General features: G+C 37.6%; 1 protein-coding gene across 2 annotated transcripts in view; it reads right to left on the bottom strand.

Annotated features, from left to right (window-relative positions):
* Window positions 1–21,537, bottom strand: part of GRIA3 (glutamate ionotropic receptor AMPA type subunit 3) — a 319,023-nt gene that overhangs the window by 133,696 nt on the left and 163,790 nt on the right. For both annotated transcript variants that reach the window (XM_015128131.3, XM_015128129.3), the window contains exon 5: window positions 12,524–12,577. In XM_015128131.3, the coding sequence (XP_014983617.1) occupies window positions 12,524–12,577 (54 nt within the window). The remainder of the gene's footprint in view (window positions 1–12,523; window positions 12,578–21,537) is intronic.

Here is a 21,537-nt window from a genome sequence, read left to right as displayed (position 1 = left end):
AAAAAAAGTTGTGCACATGTACCCTAGAACACAAAATATAATAATAAATAAATAAATAAAGAGAGAACCCACATCTTTCTATTTAATACATGATGCATTTTTAAACAAGTTTGACTTCAAAGGAAATTTCTGTGTCATGAATTCTATTTCCTCACTGAACTTCATCTGCTATTAAAATAATATATTTTAAAATAACATTTTTGCCAAAAACAAAATGTGTTTCAGTAGACTTGATATTTTTGCGAGAAACAGTGGTTCCTTTTGTTTAAGCTGTTTTACAGCAACTGCTTTCTCCCTTCACTGAATCATAGACTACTTTAGCAGTTCATTTTCTGCTTGAAAACAAGTTCTTTCTTCTGGCATTTCTCATCTACCCAAAGACATTAGAAGTTTTTGTTCTTTTTTATTTGCCTTTTTATGTTTTTAATTTTAAGTGTTTGACTATGGGGATAGTCATGAGTTTTCATAAAGCTGGGCTCTGAGAATCTACTTTTTCAAAAGGATGACATTTACCACACAAATACCTCAGAAAATGAACTTGTTACGTTTTGAGGCTTTAGAGTCTGTAAAACAAATTCATTTCTTATTTTATTTTGACATTTTCAACCTGAATTCACTTTGAATAAGATACCAATGACTCTCCAAGTAGACCTTCTCATATACTCTAAAACTCCCTTCTCTAACCACCTACTGACTAAATTAACTCCCATATTCCATGTGTGTAAAAAGAATGTGCCCCACATACTGAAGTCAGCTAGCAACCCCATATCAGCTTGGTTCCAACAGTTTCCCAGTTCATGGAAAGCCTTCTTATTTAGTTTACCTGGGATAATTTTGCTTATTTTGCTTTACTGTTGTGGAATATATTGCTGTTACACTCTATGTGTAGGAATGCAGGATAAGCTTACTCAATGTTCTCTTAAATTGAACACTTAATAATTTTCCAGATATCACCTTTTGTTGGAACTCAAGAGTTATAAATGGCCCTTGACATACCAAGTCAGCTTTTTGACTGAGCTCCTCTCTACCCCAAATGCAAGGGAACCAATAGTTAAGCAGGAATATCATTGCCCTATTCAACCTAAAGAAGTTACAGAAGATGAATCTTTGTCCTTCTACAACCCTTAGGATTAAGGGTTCTCTTATAGAAGGAAGGAGAGAAATGTCAGAGGCATTTGAACCAGAGCAACTCCATCATGAGTAGGGGCTGGGTAAAATAAGGCTGAGACCTACTGGACTGCATTCCGAGGTGGTTAGGCATTCTAAGTCACAGGATGAGACAGGAGGTCAGCACAAGATACAGGTCATAAAGAACTTGCTGATAAGCCCACTAAATCTCACCAAAACCAAGATAGCAATGAGAGCGACCTCTGATTGTCTTCATTGCTACACTCCCACCAGCACCATGACAGTTTACAAATGCCATGGCAACGTCAGGAAGTAACCCTATATGGTCTGAAATGGGGAGGAACCCTCAGTTCTGGGAATTGTCCACCCCTTTCCCAGAAAACTCATGAATAATCCACCCCTTGTTTAACATGTAATCAAGAAATAACCATAAAAATGGGCAACCAGCAACCCTAGGGGCTGCTCTGCCTATGGAGTAGCCATTCTTTATTCCTTTACTTTCCTAATAAACTTGCTTTCACTTAAAAAAAATAAAAAAAAAAAAAAAGAATGTGCCCCAAAGCAAGGTGATTACATCCCTTTAAAATCTCTTATTTTTGTATCCCTTTCTCTAATTTAGACTTATGGAGTATGAGGCCCAAGTATCTAATTCAACAGGTGACTTTGAGGTACAAGCGGGTTTGAGAACCACTGGCTTAGATTATTGTCCTAGCTTCCTAGTTGGTGCTCTGATTTCTGTTTTTTTTTCCCCCTCTCCAGTTTATTCTTCACATAATAAATTTACCTTCCTAAAATACCAGTTAGAGTATAAGACTCCTTTCTCAAAGGATTGCAATGAGTCCCTACTTTCTATTAACAGCCAAATATCTTAACTTCATTTTCAAGGATTTCTATTATCTGTTATCTTCTGCTCCCCTGGCCTCATCTACACCATTTCCTTCAACAGACCTCATGCTCTAGCCACATCATGCACTCTTTAACATTGGTATCTTTGTTCTCTTTGCCTACAAAGGGCCCCTACTTTATTACTTACAACTTTAGGTGCCTCTATTGAAATTTCATTCTTCAAGAACCATTTTCTTTTCTTTCCTTTCTTTCTTTTTTTATTATTAATATTATTTTGATTGACAAATCATGATTGTGTACATTTATGGGGTACGATGTGATGTTTTGATATACATATACAATGTGAAATGATTAGATCAAACTAATTCACATACCCATCACCTTGCTCACCTACAATTTTTTATGGTGAGACATTTGAAATTTACCCTCTTAGTTTGAAATATATGATACAATATTATTGCACCCTGCTGTGCAATAGATCTCAAAACCTATTCCTACTGCCTGTCTGAAACTTTGTACTTGTTTATTAACAACTCCTCATTGCCTCCCTCCTCACCCCCTAGCCTCTGGTAACCACCGTTCTACTCTCTACTTCTATGAGTTCAACTTTTTAAGATTCCACATATACATGAGATCACGTGGTATTTGTCTTTTTGTGCCTGGCTTATTTCACTTGACCTGATGTCCTTTAGATTCATCCATGTTGTCACAAATGACAGGATTTTCACCCTTTTATGACTAAATAGCATTCTGTTGTGTATGTGTACCACATTTTCTTTATCCATTTGTTCATGGACACTTAGGTTGATTCCACTTCTTGGTTATTGTGAATAGTGCTGCAATAAACATAAAGTGCAGATAACTCTTCAATATACAGATTTGTTTCTTTTGGATATATGCCCAGCAATGGGATTACTGGATCATATGGTAGTTCTATTTTCCGTTTTTTGAGGAACCTCCATACTGTTTTCCGTAATGGCTGTACTAATTTAGATTCCCACTAACAATGTGCAAGCATTCCCTTTTTTCTGCATCCTTGCTAACATTTTCAATTAGTGAAATAATAGCTAAGAACATCTATATCAAATTTGTCCCTGTATCTTCTACTAGGTAGTAAGGGGGCTAATTGTGCTCCTTTATCCTCCCCCTTCCCAATGATTACATAGGCTATTGTACATATGGATGACTGTTTATGGATTTTTGTCTTATTATTTCATGACTTCACATGCCTTCTCTGCAATAAGTATATGTGTATACTCTACAACATAGGTGTTAAGTGACTCTAAGGTCTCAAATTTCCTGTTGTGCTATGGAATTTCTGTTAAGCCCATCTTATTATTTCATAAGGATTTTAATAATTAAGGGATGATTATATATTAAATGATTTTTGTGTGCTTGGACTAAACTTATTGAATTCTAGTGCTGTTTGCATTTCACCAATTCTATTTGGTTGCAATTGATGGTTTTGTTGGCTAGTCATGTTAGTATCCTTTCCTTTGGTTTGAACGGTAATCTTTGTGTGCAGTGGGAAGAGATTAAAAGATATGAGAGAAGGCAGGGACAGATTGGAGGCAATCCTACTGCTCATAGATAGGGTGAATTGAAATTCTGCTTTCTCACTTTCTACATTCCAAGTTTCTGTACACTTGACTGCTTCTGTGCAACAATGGTGATATTTGTTAGAAATATGGGTATAATATCCAGAAGTGATTCTTCTGAAATGGAAACTACCCATTTGGACTCGTAGATTCTGCTATATTTCATAAATTGCATCACATCTCAATCACATCATGTCTGTTTGTTTGATCAGTGCACGTTTGCTCACATCTGAATGCAGCTATATAAAACCAACATGACCTTTATGCCTAGGCAGTTCATGCAGGGTCTTGTAAGCTTCCGTTGATTAACTCTCCAAAGCCATATTTCACATAGACACTGGTTACACAAACTGTCATCCAAACACAGACCGTCCATGATTTGAGAATAGCCAGACAATTCAGTCTTCCAAAGATCCAAATGACTTTGGTATTATCCCCCATCTTTGTTGATTTTCACATACTGAAATTCACTTTACTTTTGGAAATGTGGATATTTTAGAGTTGGAAATAAATATATCCAAGGCTTACATTAAGTGCATTTATTTACAAGATATGATGTGGAGTTTTCCTTCATACAGTACTATTACTAGGGCACATTTTGTACAGGGAGGAAAACAGAGACAGGATCCTTAAGTTGGGTGACTTTTAGGAGTTGATGATAGATTATGGGTGAGAAAAGGTGGCTTGCCTATAAGAAAGATAAAAACAGTAGAATGAGGGTTGGAAGGCTGCCAAAGACAACTATCTCTCTCACATTTTGGATGAAGACTGACTCTGCCTTTAGTGCAATTTGAATTGTTCATCTGGGTGATGCTTCAATAAAGAAATGCATAGTAATTGTGGTGATTCAAGTTGTCAGGTTGCTAATGAGAGACACAAGTCTTTTTCTAGAAAGCAGATCCATCCTCCTGGGAGGGTACAATGTGTAGAGTTGAAGATTACACCATATAAATTAGTACTTGAGTACAATTTGCATATATTGTTCACTCATGATTTTATTCTCCAGTCTGACCAACAAACATACTTAGAAACCTATTAAGTGCTAGCTGTTACAATGGTGAGCCATCTCAAACTTGGTCCTTGCCCTCATGGCACTTCATTTCAGTGGGGGTTATTTGTATGAATAAATAAATAATTACAATGTGGCATAAGTTCTATTAATGGGGAAATAGCCACTGATCTCTCTCTCTCGCTCTCTTTTTCTTCTTTTTTCTAACAGCTTCATTGAGGTATAATTTATATCACACAAAACTCATCCATTTGACATGGATTTTTAGAAAAGCATAAATCAAATCATACCCCTTCCCTGCTTGAAATTTTTCAATGGGCCTTCTGTTGCTGTTGAAAAAAGGTAAAACTCTTCCACCTGGCATCTAGTCTGTCCTGTCACTCATTCTGCTCTACCCAAAATTGCCTTCTGACTGTTCAGGGAAGACATCAAGCTGTTTTCTGCCTCAGGACTTTGGCATGTACTGTTCCCTATGAATGGACTCTCCCTGATTGGTCATGTAGCTGAATCCTTCTCCCCTTTCAGATTATTGTTTCAAAGTCACCTTTTCTGAAAGGCCTTCTCTGGCCACACTATGCAGGCTTCCACAGTATTGACTTCCACAATCTGCCTTCTCTTTATTCATTGTCCTAGCACCTGTTCTATCTCCGTGGCAATTATCATAAGCCATGCAATTCTGGTCTGTACAATACAATTACAAGGTTCTTAAGGACACTACACTCTGTTTTCCTTGCTGTGCAGTGAACAAGTTGTTGGACATACAGTGGTATATATAGAAAAAACTTACTGTAAAGACCTTTAGAGCAGTGCTGCTCAAAATGTGTGCAGACTCATGCTGGTTCATTGTTTGTTACCAGTCTGAGATGATATAAGGAAAGAAACGGAGGGTAAGTCTTTATCAACCTTCATAGGAACTTGACAGGGTAATATAATGGCTGTTGAATATAATGCTTAAAAATATTGAACTTATATTTTATATATCTTATTTTGCTTGTTTCATTTTTTAAGTAATTTATTTTTGTTGCATGTTTACTGGTCCATGAAGATCTTGGGGGGAAAAACTGGTTCTTCTTCACAGAGAGTTTAGGAAGCACTGTTTTAGAGGACATAATCTGAGAGCTTGGGGAGAAGATAAAATGCTTTTAATTCATCTTGTTATAATATTGGGTAGGAAATGATCTTTCCTTGTTAATTTCAGGCAGGGGAGAGAGAGAGAAGAGAGACAAAATGCAATGGTTGACTATAATAAAGGCATTTTGGGAGAGAGAATAGGAGTCTCAGAGTTCGCTACTTTAAGCTGACAAATGCCTGTGGCTTTCGAAATGTATGGCAGGAAGTTGGACCCCAGCCCAGTCCCCACTCCTCATTCCCTTGGTGTTCTATATCCCATTTCCATTTGGAGAAGAAAGTGAATCCTGAGCTACCAGAGAAGTTGTGCACCAGGAGAGGTGACTGGATTCCCTGACATTTGGGACCAGTGGGAATTTTTACCTCCAAGCCCACCTCTCTTGCCTGCAAAGCCAGGCTCCAGCCCAGTGAGCTCTGTGTTTACATGCCATCTGCTGAGGTGTCAGTGATCACAACATGTGGGTTTGAGCATTTGAATTTTTTATTTAGAACATGAAACATGTCAGAACAAAGGAAGGGAAAGTAGAGAACAGAACAAGAAGACCTGGAAGGGGAAGAGAGAAGGGAATAGTTGTTATTGGCAAGCAAAACAGCATAACTAAATCTTATTTAGACTTGTTTTCTCTCTAAGCAAAACAGGCCCTTCTCTTTTTCAGGTACATTCTGAGATCTGGTAAGCTGCGGAGTTCACTTCCTCAAGCTTGTTGAAGCTCCTGGCTGCCTGTTTGGGTTCAATTTTATGAGTAATACTCTTGTTTTAGTAAAATTTTGGAGAAATTAGATGTCATCTAGTACCCCCTTCCATCGTTATTTTCTGGCATAAATGAGGTTGGATGAGGAGGGAGAAGAAGACAAAGCATAAGAAAAAAGGGGAATGAAAATATGTGTGTGTGTGTGTGTGCAGGCACGCGTGCGTGTGTGTGGTGTGTGTGTGTGTGAGAGAGAGAGAGAGAGAGAGAAGAGGGAAGGAAAGCGGTTGGCACAGGGAGTGATGGGGATGTAATTGATGCCTGTTAAGATACAGTTCATGTTGGGATAGTTTTTTCAAACCCAGATTCACAAAGTTGTCCTTTTTTTTTTTTTTTTTTTAAGACAGAGTCTTGCTCTGTTGCCCAGGCTGGAGTGCAGTGGCACAATCTCAGCTCACTGCAACCTCCGCCTCCCGGGTTCAAGCAATTCTTCTGCCTCATCCTCCCAAGTAGCTGGGACTACAGGCGCATGCCACCATGCCCAGCTAAGTTTTGTATTTTTTTTTTTTTTGGCAGAAACGGGGTTTCACCATATTGGCCAGGCTGGTCTCGAACTCCTGACCTCATGATCCACCCACCTCAGCCTCCCAAAGTGCTGGGATTACAGGCATGAACCATCACACCCGACCCAAGGTGTTCTTGTTTTTAAAAGCCCTTTTTATCTCTGATCACTTCATCCTCATAAATTTAGAGCTTGTGCTTCATTTATTTACATTTGTGTCTTTGCGAATGCTCTTATGTGACCTTTTTGGTGCTGGCTTTCTATCTCACTGAGAAGCTTGGGTGGGTAAAGTGGGAAAAGCAAGGTGCTCTGCTAAGAGTGTTACCAATCTAGATAGAAAACCTAGTTCGGCAATGGATTAGCTATGAGACTTTGGGCAAGTTATACATATTTTCTGGGCCCATTTTCTGATCTGTAAAAGGCTTAGGGAGGTGGGTGGACAAGAAGTCTCTCCTCATAGAAGTTCTGAGAAAATTAAATGAAAGTCTAAAGAAAACAGCTAATACATCAGAAAGGAATATAAGATAGATGAACTTTCTTCTATTTTCTCTCTTTGCACAATGACCTGTTTGATTGCCTGTAGCTCTCTACTGCTGACAGCAGACATTACCTAAATTCCTCCACTTACAAGGTCAGCAATTGTCTCCAACTCTGGTACCAGTCTCAACCTAGGCAGAGAAACTGTCAGGTCTTCTAAGGCAGTGGTTAACTGGTGCAACACTGAATGAGCCCTGCTATGGCTCATGTTCTCCCCTGGGCACTTCAATTGTTTGTGGGTTTTTGTTTTGTCTTGTTTTTGTTTTTGGTCTTATACGGGGAGTGATGAACATCTGTTGTTGGATCATTCAATCCAGATCCAATTTGCCCTGTGTAATCTGCTAGGCTGTTTTTGATTGATCCTTCAGATCCCCAGCTCTGTTTAAAACTTGACTAAGAATACTCATATCTCTCTTGGTTTTTGCCCACTTGGACTGATTTTAAAGGTTTAGTCTACCTTTTAACTTTATATCCCCAAGAATAATGGGGCTCTGGTTTTGCTTCCCTGTTTGTGTCCTCAGCATTCACCCAGATGATGGGTCTACACCCTTACTCCTGGCCTACCCTGGTCCAAACTGAACTCCAAGAGGGAAGAAATGTAGATCTTGAAGTGACAGTGGTTTATTTTCCAAATTCTAGTCATTAATATACCACCTTTTCAGTTTTTGCCATATAGGTGGACCATCTGAACTATAAATTTACTTAATATTTTTATTTACATTGACTGAGTTTCTTTTATCTACATATCTACTTTAGCCTCATTCTAAGGAATGGTATCTATAAAATCACAGAATTGCTGGGATAGTTGTTTTTCTAATATGTATTTAATACACATTCAAAACTAATAAGTTAAAAGAGAAGTTTTGCTGTGTAGTATCTAAAATCATCTCATGTACATTTTGGGAAATACTGATCTTGTCTACCTCTGCATTTTACAGATTGATAATCAGGTTCAGAGAGGTTTCGTTTGCCATATAGGTAGTTAGATGAATTCTTGGGATTCAAACCTGACTCCTACCTCCTAGCCTCGTGCTTTATTTTTTTTAATTTTTATTTTTTTATTATACCACACTGCCTCCTGCCTTTGCATCTATTCCTAATATTACTCTAGGGCTCTACACACAGTAACTGAGCTGTCATTACTGACATATATGAGAAAAACTAGATCACTTTACACAACATGCCTGACAATGCAGGGTAAAGCATCCGGATCCAGGACCTTACCATGAGAGATTGAGAGGCTGCTTGACTGACAGATTGTACACATGATGGCTACCTCTGGGACTAACGTTGACAAACAGCGCCATGTTAGAGAGAGTCCTAGAAGAGAAAACAACAATTAATTACAGAACAACTCCAAAAAAAATGACATCATCAACTGATACAAGAATTTGTAAGAGACTTACTTGCTCTATTGGGATGTCCACTTCTGGCCTGAGTAGATCACATCTCTGGGTTGTACTCCTGGTGTAATCTTCTGTTTCTTTTTGGGATTTCAACAAGCTAGAATTTTCTGCAGCTCATTGTCCACTTTGAAATGTACATCTTGACCTCTGAGAGGCCTTTGTTAAAGCCTTCATGGAATATCCAAGTCTTCTCACTTTAGGATTGCTACCAGGGTATGTTCCATGTAAATGTACAAAGAAGTCTTTGCCAGATAGACAGAGCTCAGTATCAAAGGGAACTGCAGGAAGTGATCCCAGGAAGCTTAGTTAAGTAGCTTAAGTATTCTTGACTCTACATTTGTAGAAGAAAGCAGTGGTTTTGTGCTGTTTGTAACACCAAGACTCACATTGGACTTTACTCTTCTGTATATAGATATCCATCCTCAGCTTACATCCAGCTGGCTCATCTTGAAAGGAAACATCTTCTTATTTCCATTTCCCCTTTTCTTGACCATCCAACTTACTTCTAAATAGTTTTGGTTTACTCTCTCTCTCTCTCTCTTTCTGTATGTGTGTGTGTGTCTTTGATGGAGGCATTTGAGGTAATTTTTATCTGCTTTGAGAAAACTGGGAACCATGGACCATAGTAGGGATAATTTGTCTCATTATTATTATCATCAGAGATGAACAGCAGCTCCTATCTCTATTGCCCAAATGCAATTTGATATAGAGTACAGGGACTTACATGGCTGAATTCAAATGAAAAGAGGGTCACTAAAGGAAGAGAAAGGGGTGGCAACTCAAAGCATGGTAAAGGAAATCACATTTTCATTACTCAGACTGACATGATACTATACATTACTTTCTTTTTGAAGGAACAGACTTTGCTTGTTCTTGTAGTAGACATTCCCCCAAAGTCTCATAATTCTGAGTTGTGTGTATAGGATTCAGTTTGCCATTCTTTTCCCCAACCTTGTCCTAGTGATTTTCTCTTTCAGTTCTATCACTTCACAGACTTTAATTTTTGTCAGGTCTGGATCTCAAAATTGCAATAAAAGCTGATCTAAAAGATTGTCAGTAGGCAAAGGATAAATTCTTGAGATGATGGGTACTCTATTTATCCTGGTGTGGTTATTGTGCATTGCATGCCTGTACGAAATATCTCATGTAAGCCACAGAAGTATACATCTAGCATGTACCCACAAAAATGAAAAAAATAAAAAAAGTTTGTCAGTAGAAATAAGGAGACTCAGTTGGAATTACAGAATGGGAAAGGCCTTTACAGTCATGGTAGGCCAACTGAGATAGCTGTTCTTATGCACGGCTCAGATGGCCCTTTAAGGCAAAACTTGTCTCAAAGAATTAAGTTAACTGACAACCTCCAGCTTCAGGTACCTTCAGATCTGCCTCGGTTTTCAAGTGGAAGGTGTGTGCTTTCTGGGCTGCTGCCAGCTAATGACTGAGCAAAGTCGGGATGCAATGACTTGCCATTTGGAAGAAGCATAGGACTCCTCTATGAGCTATGTTTTACACTGATCTCCTAGTTGTGTTGGCCAAGATTTTATGAGTGCTACACTACAGTCTGAAGCTTTTCCTATTAAACTTGCTTCCTTTTCCCTTCTGTTACTGGTATAGACCTGTATTGTGGTCTGAAGCTCTCCCTGCCTACTTATGTCCCTTTCCCTTTTATCTTTCACAGGTGTTACTCCCAATAAATATCTTGCACTTCTAATTATTATCTGCTTTCAAATGACCCACCCAACACGTCAATGACTGCCCTCCACTACTCCTACCTGAGTGTTAAAGTAAGGGAATTGTAACACAGTCGTTAGAGGTGAAGTGACTTACCCAAGATCCCTTACCTTGCTAGTAGCAAAGTCAGTTTGACAACCCAAACTTTCTGACCCCCAGTTCAATGTTATATCTCAAACTTATTCATGTATAATAACAACCATGTATGCAAAATCCAGATTTTGCTATATCTCTTTATCCCCCTTGCTATTGTTTACTTAAACATTAAAAACATATTTTTATGTTTTGTTATATCTCTATGTTAGCCCTATTTGCAGTAATAATATCTATAAAATTTCAATTTTGATGCGCTAGCTTTATATTTTTCTAATACATAGTAAGGAAATATATTTTCATTAAAATAAAAAAGTTTGCATGTGTATACTACCTACAGTCACCTCAGGTATGGGTCAGTGATTGGTAAACCCTGCATTTTTAAACACTGTGCTATAAACCTTGCTGCTTTCTAGGACATACAAATCAGAGGAGAAGGAAAGGGGAAAGAGATGAAGGAAGAAAAGAAGGAAAGAAGAAAGGAAGGAAGGAAAACAGAAAGGAAGGAAAGAAGGAGAGCAAAATATTTACTGGTGAGAAAGTAATGATAAAAAGTCATCAATAACTGTAACAGGTACCTTGTTGTGACATCCATATATCCTGACAAGCCACAGTCTAACTTCCATTGCATTTAAAAAAACCCTTTATTTATTGGTTGCCTAAAAACCATATTGAAAATATATGGATGCAATTTAAGAATCAAGATTTCTTCTCCTAAAAGAGTAGATTCATATTCCCAAAGTGGACTGAAGTGCTCCACTTAGAGCAAATTATTGGAGAAAAATGCACACTACATTTGAAAGCAGTAGCTCTAATCTGCATCTTATAAAGTGTTTGAATGCACATACTCCTAAGAAAGAGGTTTAAGTAACATTTCCTTTTTCATTTAAAAAAGATTCATTATTAAAAAAATAAGATATTTCTTTGATTAAAATATATAAGAATATAATTACAATAATCTTTCACCTTTGTTTCTATTCTTTTGGCTTAAGAGCTTTATAATGATCATAATTCCGTTGTGCTAATGAAACAAAATTGGGGTTAGAACTCATGTAATAACTTTAATAGATTTTTAGTATTATAGTGATAATTTAACATTTCTCTTTCATTTCATGGAGATGGTATTATTCAGAATCTCTGCCAAACAGATATTACCAATTTAGAAGCAGTTTTGTTAATTCCTAAACAAATTGTCCTTCCAGAGAAAGAAAATGTATAAAATAACCTTAATGAAATACTAGCTTCTACAGAGTCACAAATTTTAAAGACATGGGAAGTTTGAAAATAAACATTCAAGTTGTGTTTTATGTAAGTAGAAATGTGGCTATACACTTTGGTGGGGTCATATAATGTACCATGTTGAAACCTACTCTGACATCTGGCTCAAAAAGATTTGGTAGTGGTCTGCTTCTGAAAGGACAAATGCAGTACTGATCTGCACATATACTTGAATCAATTGGGAAAGAGTCAGTTTCCTGTGTCCCCTATTCCATGGTTTATATTTCAAACCCAATTAAAATAGTTTACATTTCAAACCGAAATTGAATCTAAAAACAAGTAAAGAATCATATCAAATTTTTTTTTAAATTAGGAAAGAATATAGCTGCTTCACAGCTAAAACAACGACAGCATAATTGAAAGCAAGGCTATTGCATTCAGGTTTTGGCATTTACTAAGTCATTTCTCCAAGTTTCTGGAGAAAGCATTAGGTGCTTCATGTATTTCCTTTTTGGATGATTACAGAACAATGCAAACTAAATAGGATATATTGCCCAGGGACACTTGCTTGTTCTTACCAGGTTAGCAAGCATGTAGTGGTAACCTCTTGAGTGTTTCCCTAGGATCACAACCTGCAGAAAGAAGAAATAAGACATATTGCTTATTCAAGAAGGGCATTTTCAATTGCACAATCAGTGGGGCGGCTAGAACAAAATGTTAGATCTTTTATATACAGGAAAATCACAGTTAATTGGATCAGATTTCTTGTTGTTGCATTTTGCTTTCAACTAGATAAACAGGAAGACATGCTAATATCAAAGTTAAAATGTCAAAACAAGGGGAAAAAAGCTCCCTAAACTTCCAGGTCAGCAGTATCACTGTCACTTAAAATAGATGGCAAAAGTGATGAAGCTGAAGATCCCCAACCCATGAACTTGATTTGTGTACTTAGCTTTTGAGATGGAAAATCAGCTGAACTTTGCATACAAAGTAGAAAATAGAATGTACAGTACTTTTTTTTTTTTTTTTGGTTATCTGGAATGCTAAGGGAATAGAATATTCAAGGAATGGGGTTAATGGGATTTTCAGGTTAACTGAGGTTGCTTTTGCTTATTGAAAACTTTTCTAAAATGCTTATCTTCCTTTTCCTGCTTTAGTATGAAAGATTTGTGATCGTTTGTACATCTTTTGGTGCTGATCGTGATGCCTTGGGGCACTGAGGAGGGATTCCCCTCGAGGACACTTGGCAACGCCTGGTGACATTTTTGATTGTCACAACTGGGAAGGGTGCTACTAGCATTTAGTGAGTAGAGGCCAGGGTTGTTGCTAGACATCCTACAATGCTTGGAATAGCCTGCACAATAAAGAATTCTCAGGCCCAAATGTCAGTAGTGCTAAGGTTGAGAAACCCTTCCTCAGCATCATCATTCTTACCATAATTTTTATGAATAATGCTATATTAGTACAAAGTCTAATAATAGGCTTTGTATTAATAAAATTGTACTTTGTACAGTTCACAAAGTACATTTTTATTATCTCAAAATATGTGAGTGGACTGAATATTTTCCAACCAAATGTGTTGTTTAGAAGTTAGAAGCTTTTGACTAAATAATTGATGTTTATTTCCTTGAAGCCAAATTCAGGAAACATTCTGGTTAATTGAGGATTTTTATTGAGTACTGACTGTGTGCAAAGTACTACAATGAGTACCCATGGAGGGAACAGGATAACATAGAGGTTAAAGACACAACCAGAGGTGGAACCAGGTTTTGTACTGGCCTGAAGCTAATGCGATTTTAGGATCTTTCTTTAAAAAACTATAAAATTATGAATGTCATAATTTGGAACAAGGCCTTGGAAAGAAGCTGTGCAAGTGAGGGGCCATTAAGTTTAAGCTTTATGATAAATTCCTCTCTGGATGCAGCTATTAAAGGGTTTAGAACAAAGTGAGAAGGCCTCAAAATTGCACACATATCAAACCAGAACTATACATGAAAGGTTGTAATAATAAGTCTACCTGTCCTTATTTGAGTGCTTAGTATATGCAGGCATGGTGCTAAGTGCTTTATATTTAATCCCCAGAACAGTTTAACAGATTAAGTATCATTAGTTTCATTTTACAGATGAGGAACTTCAGTCAGAGAGAGTTTATGTAAGTTTTCCAAGGCCGCACAGCTAGGAAGTGGTAAAACTGGAATTGGAATCTGGGTCCATTTGCCTCTAGAACCCATACTCTTGGCAGTACTTCACATGGTTTCTAAATATATGCTAAGTAGCAAATGCTAGTAATTGCTATAAATTCTTAGACAAGAGGAGGAAGAGATATTTAAGGCCTGAGATGAACAGGGAAGTCGTCATGGAGGAGGCAATGTTTAAGTTGACCAGAGAAGTGGAACCATACATTTGACTATGATGCTGGCATTACAGCCCTCAAGTCATTTCAACAAGTCATTTTAAGTATATGTGTTTGTGTGTGTGTGTGTGTGTGTGTGTGTGTGTGTGAGAGAGAGAGAGAGAGAGAGAGAGAGGACAAGAGAGCATAGTTTTTGATTAAATTATGAGCCACATTTCTGACTGATTATTTATGGAGGAAATGAAAGGTTAACGAATGTCTTGAGGATGTGATTTCTCATGTTTTCATGACACGAAATGAGCTGTTAGGTATCTTCTGGGATGTATTCTTCAGTGTCCGCTTGCGAGAGACATTCTTGCTGGTGACATTTGTTAAGTTTTGGTGGCAAGTTGGGACCATACATTTGTTGAATTTTTAATTAACTGACAACTCTCAACATAATAAAACCAGAGGGTTTTGAGTTCTGCTAGAAAAATGAGCAATATTCTTAAAGACGTCTGGCAGAGCTTAGAGAGAAATAAGGAAGGAATCCAAGGAAAAGGAATACGTCTTTCTCATTGGAGGCAGAGCTTAGTGGTTTTTTTTGTGCGTAGAGAAGGTGAGAGGGAGCAATAGAAGACATCAGTGTTGTGAAAAGAGCAGCAAATGAGGACCCAGGACCCCAATTTTGTCATTTGCTAATTGTTTGTTTGTGGGCAGATTACTGAGCCTTCATTTCCTTGTCCATAATCTGGCCCTGCCTATCTCAGAAGTGTTGCCAGGATCGAACTGGATGTCTACAAAAGTGTTTGATGCTGGGCGCGGTGGCTCACACCTGTAATCCCAGCGCTTTGGGAGGCCAAGGCGGGCGGATCACCTGAGGTTAGGAGTTTGAGACCAGCCTGAACAACATGGAGAAACCCTGTCTCTACTTAAAATACAAAATTAGCCAGATGTGGTGGTGGATGCCTGTAATCCCAGCTACTCGGGAGGCTGAGGCAGGAGAATCACTTGAACACGGGAGGCGGAGGTTGTGGTGAGCTGAGATCGTGCCATTGCACTCTAGCCTGGGCAACAAGAGCGAAACTCCATCTCAAAAAAAAAAAAAAAAAGTTTGAAATGTCCATTATTTAAGTGTGTGATGCTATATAAATGTGGGAAGGGGTCATTCATTGAGACATTGTTTTTCAGATTCAGAAAAACTTGGAGCTATCAAGATACCTACTTTAATTCAGGCCCACTTTGGTCTGCTCAGAACAAATTTACTTATTTGAAGGTAGCTCTCTTATAACATCACCCTTTCAAAATTTAGCTTTAAACTGGGATAGGAAGCTTATCTAAAGATAGGAACATTAAAGTGTCACAAAGCTGATGCATTGAAGCCCATAATTAATTCCTCATCCTTGCTTTCAGTGCCTTAACTCTTACTTAATATATAGTTCTTACCAATCTTCGTTTTCCAGTTCACAGTAAATTAAAAGCTTCAAACTAGAAGGCGTGTGTGTGTGTGGGGGGGGACTGATATTAGAAAGAGGTATTAGTAGCAGTGGAAGTGACAGACTGACTTAAAGGAGAAAGAAGGGATGAAAAAAGGAGACAACATCATACTACTGCACAGTATAATCATGGATGTTCCTTGTGACTACCTAATTCATCAGGTTATGTTTTATTGTGTTCAGTAATCTCTGCCGAAAAACCCAAGGATATGCATATTTTCAGGAAGGTTTCCGTAAGAAATGCTGAAAGTCCCAATACTTAAGACAGTAAATTGCAGTTATCTTGAAATCTTACTTACATGGAGCAGCTGTGATCCTACTGATGTGAGCTAAAGGAGGCCTCACTGCAAAAAGTGTCATGTTTTGCTCTCGGTCTTTCCCTTTTTTGAATTTTTGGTACAGGGCTTGTGAGAATAGGGTGGGATGGGAGGATTGTACTTAGTGCGATGCATAATGAAACTAGTTAATGGGAGTGGTTCTTATTCAGCTCGTCCTAAATCTTTGTTCTTTCCATCTGTTATGATGAACAAGGCATGAATTGTACCCTCAGTTACTTAATGACTTTGGTAACCGAGAGAATATTCAACTTTGCTTTTACAGTAATTATAATAGCTCTTTCTGAATTAGTTGCAGAACTTCAAGTATAAAAGCTGTTTACACAGTCGACCATGAAATTTAAGGAAGAAATAGCAAGTTTCCAAATCCGTGTTCTGTATTCACTTTGCTTTTGTAAGATTTGTTGGAAATGATGGATGGCTTGATATGATAGCAGATATATTAAATGTAATAAGGGGAAATGTGTGAAATGTAGATAAAATTTATTGTTTTAAGGAAATTTATTTTTAATCCTCACATATAGGATCTGAAAGAAAAAAAAGCCACAATCCTCATTCACTGAAGCTTTAACAGCAGAGTTTCATTCGCAGAAGAAGGAGCTCTTACATACTAACACACAGAGCCATGCATATAGCATCAAATTATTTGTCAAAGAAGTTAGTGAATCATAGTCAACCCATTTTGGGGAGACTTCCTCTTACTGGCCCCCCTCCCCGTATCCACTCATCTGTGAAATTGGGGGTTGGGTATCACTGAGCAGTTAAAAATAATTCATAAAATATTCATTTGGCTTTCTATGTAAGAGGCCCTTTCCTTTTCAATTTAATGTTTAATCTAGACATTTTCATAATTTTAGAAATTTGAAATGAAATTGCTCCACAAGACTACTTGAGAGAGGCCCACAGATCCGTTGGGAGGCAAAAGCATCTGTTTTTCTATGCTCACATTTTAGAAAAAAATATGTGTGTGGAGAAGTGTGTATGTTTTTTCCCCCCTTAGATCCATCTGGTATGCAGATTAGGTTATTTGTAGACCTAAGTATCTCCTTGTTTGGATTTTCTACATCAGCGCCAAAAAAGGATCTATGTATAAGGATTGATCTTGCTTTGAGTACAGAACATGCCTTGATGCTCACCTTACTCTGTTTCTCTTTGATTTAGGCATCCTGCAAATGTCTGAGGGGCTAGGAGAGAAGTGTGGGTGTGGGGGATTGCTGGTTTAATTCACCAAGTTTTCTTCATTTATTGTATGACTACTTTCTCTTTAAGAAAAAACTATTAGACCACATCCTTTATGTTCAAAGAGGGGACATTTTCTAGCCCCCTTCATTTTTTCCTGCTCTCCTAGTTAAATCATTTTTTTTTTTTTTAAAGATACTGTTGTCCTATGGCATCCTATTTATGTTTGGCTGTGTTGGAAGTTGAATAAGAGGTGTGCTACAGAAATCAGCCTTAAAACATGCCACACTTTACAGAAGAAATCTTCCAAATGATAAAAGGTATTCAATTTCATGAATAAAACCCCCAAGGTACTAAATTGCCTGAGTCTTCCTAAATACATAACAGAAGTCAATTCTGTTAGAATTATTTTCTAATAATCTTAATCTGCACACACATGCTCTCCTATCACCAAATGACAATGCTTCATATTGCAGTCATCTGACTTGAATAAATGTGCTGGATTAGTGAGGCAGAGAAGAGCCAGTCACCCATACCAAAGTCAGCCCAATGGCAGTGGGGATGGGGGTGGTACAGATGGAGAAAAAAAGGCTGAAGCTTTTTGTAAAGAAGGAAAACGGAAGTATAACCGAGGAATCTCATCAATGCTTATGCTGTCTACAGGGAAGCTTATGCAGAGAGAAGGCAGTTGAAAAAGGCATCAAATAAAATGCTAGGATGTGAGGATTAGAGAACAAGGATTTCACCAAAGAACATGTCTTTGGGAAGTTTCACTTCCCAGACTTTAACATTGCATTTATCATGACTGAATGGAATATGTGGAAGATTTAATGCTAAACAGCAGGAGAGGCAAAGAACCAATACAAATAAGAGGCAATAAATGGCCATGAATAAATTAAAGGGACAACAGATTATTCTTGCTGTTGGGGATAAATGGCCATTTAAATACATGTTGACCTTTGTTGGAACACTTCATTGTCTTAATCCTAAAACACTGTTTCTCAAATTTCACTCCTTCACAAACATCCTTAATGATTTTTGTCTTATCTGCATGTCACATGACTATTATTTACTTAACATTTTTTTCTTTATAGCTAGTCACTACTTAAATCTAGTCATGTCCAGAGGGATAATATCAATGAAACTAATACAAGAAAATAAATACAACTGTATGAAAATAAAATGTTTTCATCTAGGTGTCACTGAAAATCCTCTTGTGTACCACCAGGGATGGTGGGAAATATTGTCTTAAAGCAGTCATATCTTTAGGGGAGAGAATGTAGATCAGGTTTCCCCATCCTGATGAAAGGTTAATTTCCCATTTATGGTTGAATTTTTAAGAATATCTTCATCTACTTTCAAAACTTCTTGAGTATTGCAAAGAAGCAAAATGATGGACAGAGTTTGGAAGGTAGCGAATGATGCCTGGGACTGTGTAAAAAATCTGGAAACTTACAAACCCATTTCCTGAGGCAATTTACATGTATTTCCCCACACAAGACGCCTGCAGCTTTGATCAGCTAGAGTCCTTGGTCATGGATCCAATAATAAATACTTTAAACTCCTGACTCTTTCCATCAGCCAGCGTCCTGTAAAAGGATGCTTTATCAAGCTATGTTGCATTCCCAAATGCTGTTCTTGGAGTACCTTATCTAGAGGACTTTTCATGGCACCTGTTTATATTTGGAAATATCCTAGATTTTTTTGGAGGGAAGAATTGGAGTGATTTTTAACTAGTATTCAGTCTAGAATATCACAGCAAAGGGAAGTTAGTTTTTCTTTAACACGACCATGTACATAACTTTTGTAGCTTCTCTGATATTAGCTATCTCCCCAAATTAGCAAGAAGTTTATTTTAGACAGTAAATTTTAAATGACAGCATTCTTGATATCTTCTTTTGTGAAATTTATTATGAACTATTTATATATTTCTATATTCACATTCACAACAATGTTTGGTTTAATACTGACACCCTTATTCTAAATATCAAATTTTATCTTTGTGTTCTCTATAGATTTTGCAAAATCATTTGGGCCAAAAGCAATATAATCATGAATTTCTGACAGATATACAGGAAGGACTGTATGGGTACTGAGTAGCAAGCTTGAGAGTGCCAGTGGATTCATTACTTTGATTTTTTTTTTTTTTTTTAAGGAATGACACCATCTGGCATATGGCTGAGTAGTTACTCAAATGTGTGTTATTTCCAGCCACAGCTACTTGAGGGTGGGTGGGATAAAACAAGACTTCCTTCATTGGCTCAAGAGTCACACCTCTCCATCTTTAGGTGTTTATTAGGATCAAGAACTCGTCACACCTAAAATGACACCTTACAGTGTTTAAACTTGTAAGAATCTAAAATTCTTTATAAATGTTATCTGAGTTGCCCTTAAAGCTTCAAACAAATTGGTATTTATTAAAGGTGATGTACTAGAAAGAGCCATAAACCTTGAAGTCAGATGGTTCTGGATTCAAATCCTGCCATTTACTTAGTAGTTCCATTATTGTGTGCAAAATTTAAGCATGGCTGGTAGGGTAGTGTATTAGAGACCAAGTCCGGCCTAGAACAATGGAGCCTCTGAGTGGGGAGGGAAGAAAAACATATGGAGATGTAAAGGATGGGATGTTCTCCTTTTGAACTCCCTAGTTATGCCTCATCTATGCATTTTCCATCTGTGCAGTGCTTCCAGCACTTGATATCTTTCTCTATGAGATTTTCTGATTGCTGAAAGAAGTGAGTGAACATGTTTATATTTTCAAATAAAAGTAAATATCTCTGAGAAACCTAATGTGTTCTTCAGGCCTTTGATTTTTCAGGATAATTGCTTACTTGGCAGGTTTCTCCCTCTACTGGGAGCCATGTCATCTAAGTGGATCTCAATTTGCAAATGGACGACAAATGATAGAGGCTTAGTTCATGGGAGGCAAACAGAGAATTCTCTTAATTCACAAATGTTTGGTTTGGTCTTTCACTCCTGCTATTTGCATCTGGCATTATTTTCCCCAGTCTGCCAGCTCATCCACCTTTCTGATCACACTGACACGTTAACAGTTCAAGCACTCTAGGCAGAATTATAGACTTTCGGCAAAATACAGGGGGCTCTTGAAAGCCCATTGTTAAATATTCAGAAATTTTGTGAGCCAGTTATTAAACCATTGGTTGCTTGAAATCAGCCATGATGAGAGCATTAACACCACAAAAATCGAACAATACTACAAATCAGGGCTTTTTATTTTGCTCTCTGGGAGCCAGTTTTCCAGCATACCACTGGATTCAGAAAGAATATTGATTAAAATCTCAAGTGGATGGAAGGGCTGCATCTATTAACCACATTTCATTATTCTCTTCTTTTAATGAACATTTTTGAATGCCTACTCTGTGCCAATTCTGGGGCTAGACCATGGAGATGCAGAGGTCACAGTAACCTGGTCCCTAGCCTGGAGGATCTCACACTCGAGTGGGAAAGAAAGCCAAGTTAACAGACAATTATAACCCAGTGGGAGAAGTGCGAGAACAGAAATATGTACAAGGTACAACTGAGGAGAGAATGATTAACTCATAATTTGCTATAGATAGAAAGTACTTTGTCCCCAACTAAAGATCTAAAGAAATTTTTCCTGTAGCTTTTATAAGTGGGAACCTGACAAACAGGTAACTTAAATAGAATGCTATTTTGAAAATGAAGAGAGATGTGTTTTAGAGGTCTATTTCTCTTGATTTCAGAAGAGCCTTGCTCTTTTACAGTGCTTACACACTAGGGGAAAGATTTTCATTGGGAGCAACTATAAGCATTTGGTGTGATGGTATCTAGGGCTGACTCCATAAGAATTGGAGTGGTGACTGAAATAATTGGTGAAAAAAGCTAAGTTACAGAGGGTATGAACGATTAGATAGTAAATAGAATGGTATCTGCTAAAGACAACGTATCCCAGCTTTTCCAGTTATAAGCTGTGTAACTTTAGGCAAGTTACCTAACCTCTCAGCCTCAGTTTTCTATCTGTAAAATAAGGAGTATAATAGTTGAGAGACAGTAGAGTAGGGTAGTCAAGAGTACAGGCTAGACTGCCTGGCTTAGAATTCCTACTTTGCTGTATGACTTTGGGCAATTAACTTAAATATTCTGAGTTTCGGTATGCTTATCTGTAAAATGGGTCTACCATTAGTACCTATTTCATAGAATTGCAGTGAGGAATAAATGAAGTAATGTATCTATAGAGTGCCCAATGCTTATCCTATATTAGTTATGCT

Source organism: Macaca mulatta, chromosome X (genome assembly GCF_049350105.2).
Source record: "Macaca mulatta isolate MMU2019108-1 chromosome X, T2T-MMU8v2.0, whole genome shotgun sequence".
In the NCBI taxonomy this organism is placed as follows: Eukaryota; Metazoa; Chordata; class Mammalia; order Primates; family Cercopithecidae; genus Macaca; species Macaca mulatta.
The sequence above is the reverse complement of the archived record's forward strand: the minus strand, read 5'-3'. Positions and strand labels throughout refer to the sequence as shown.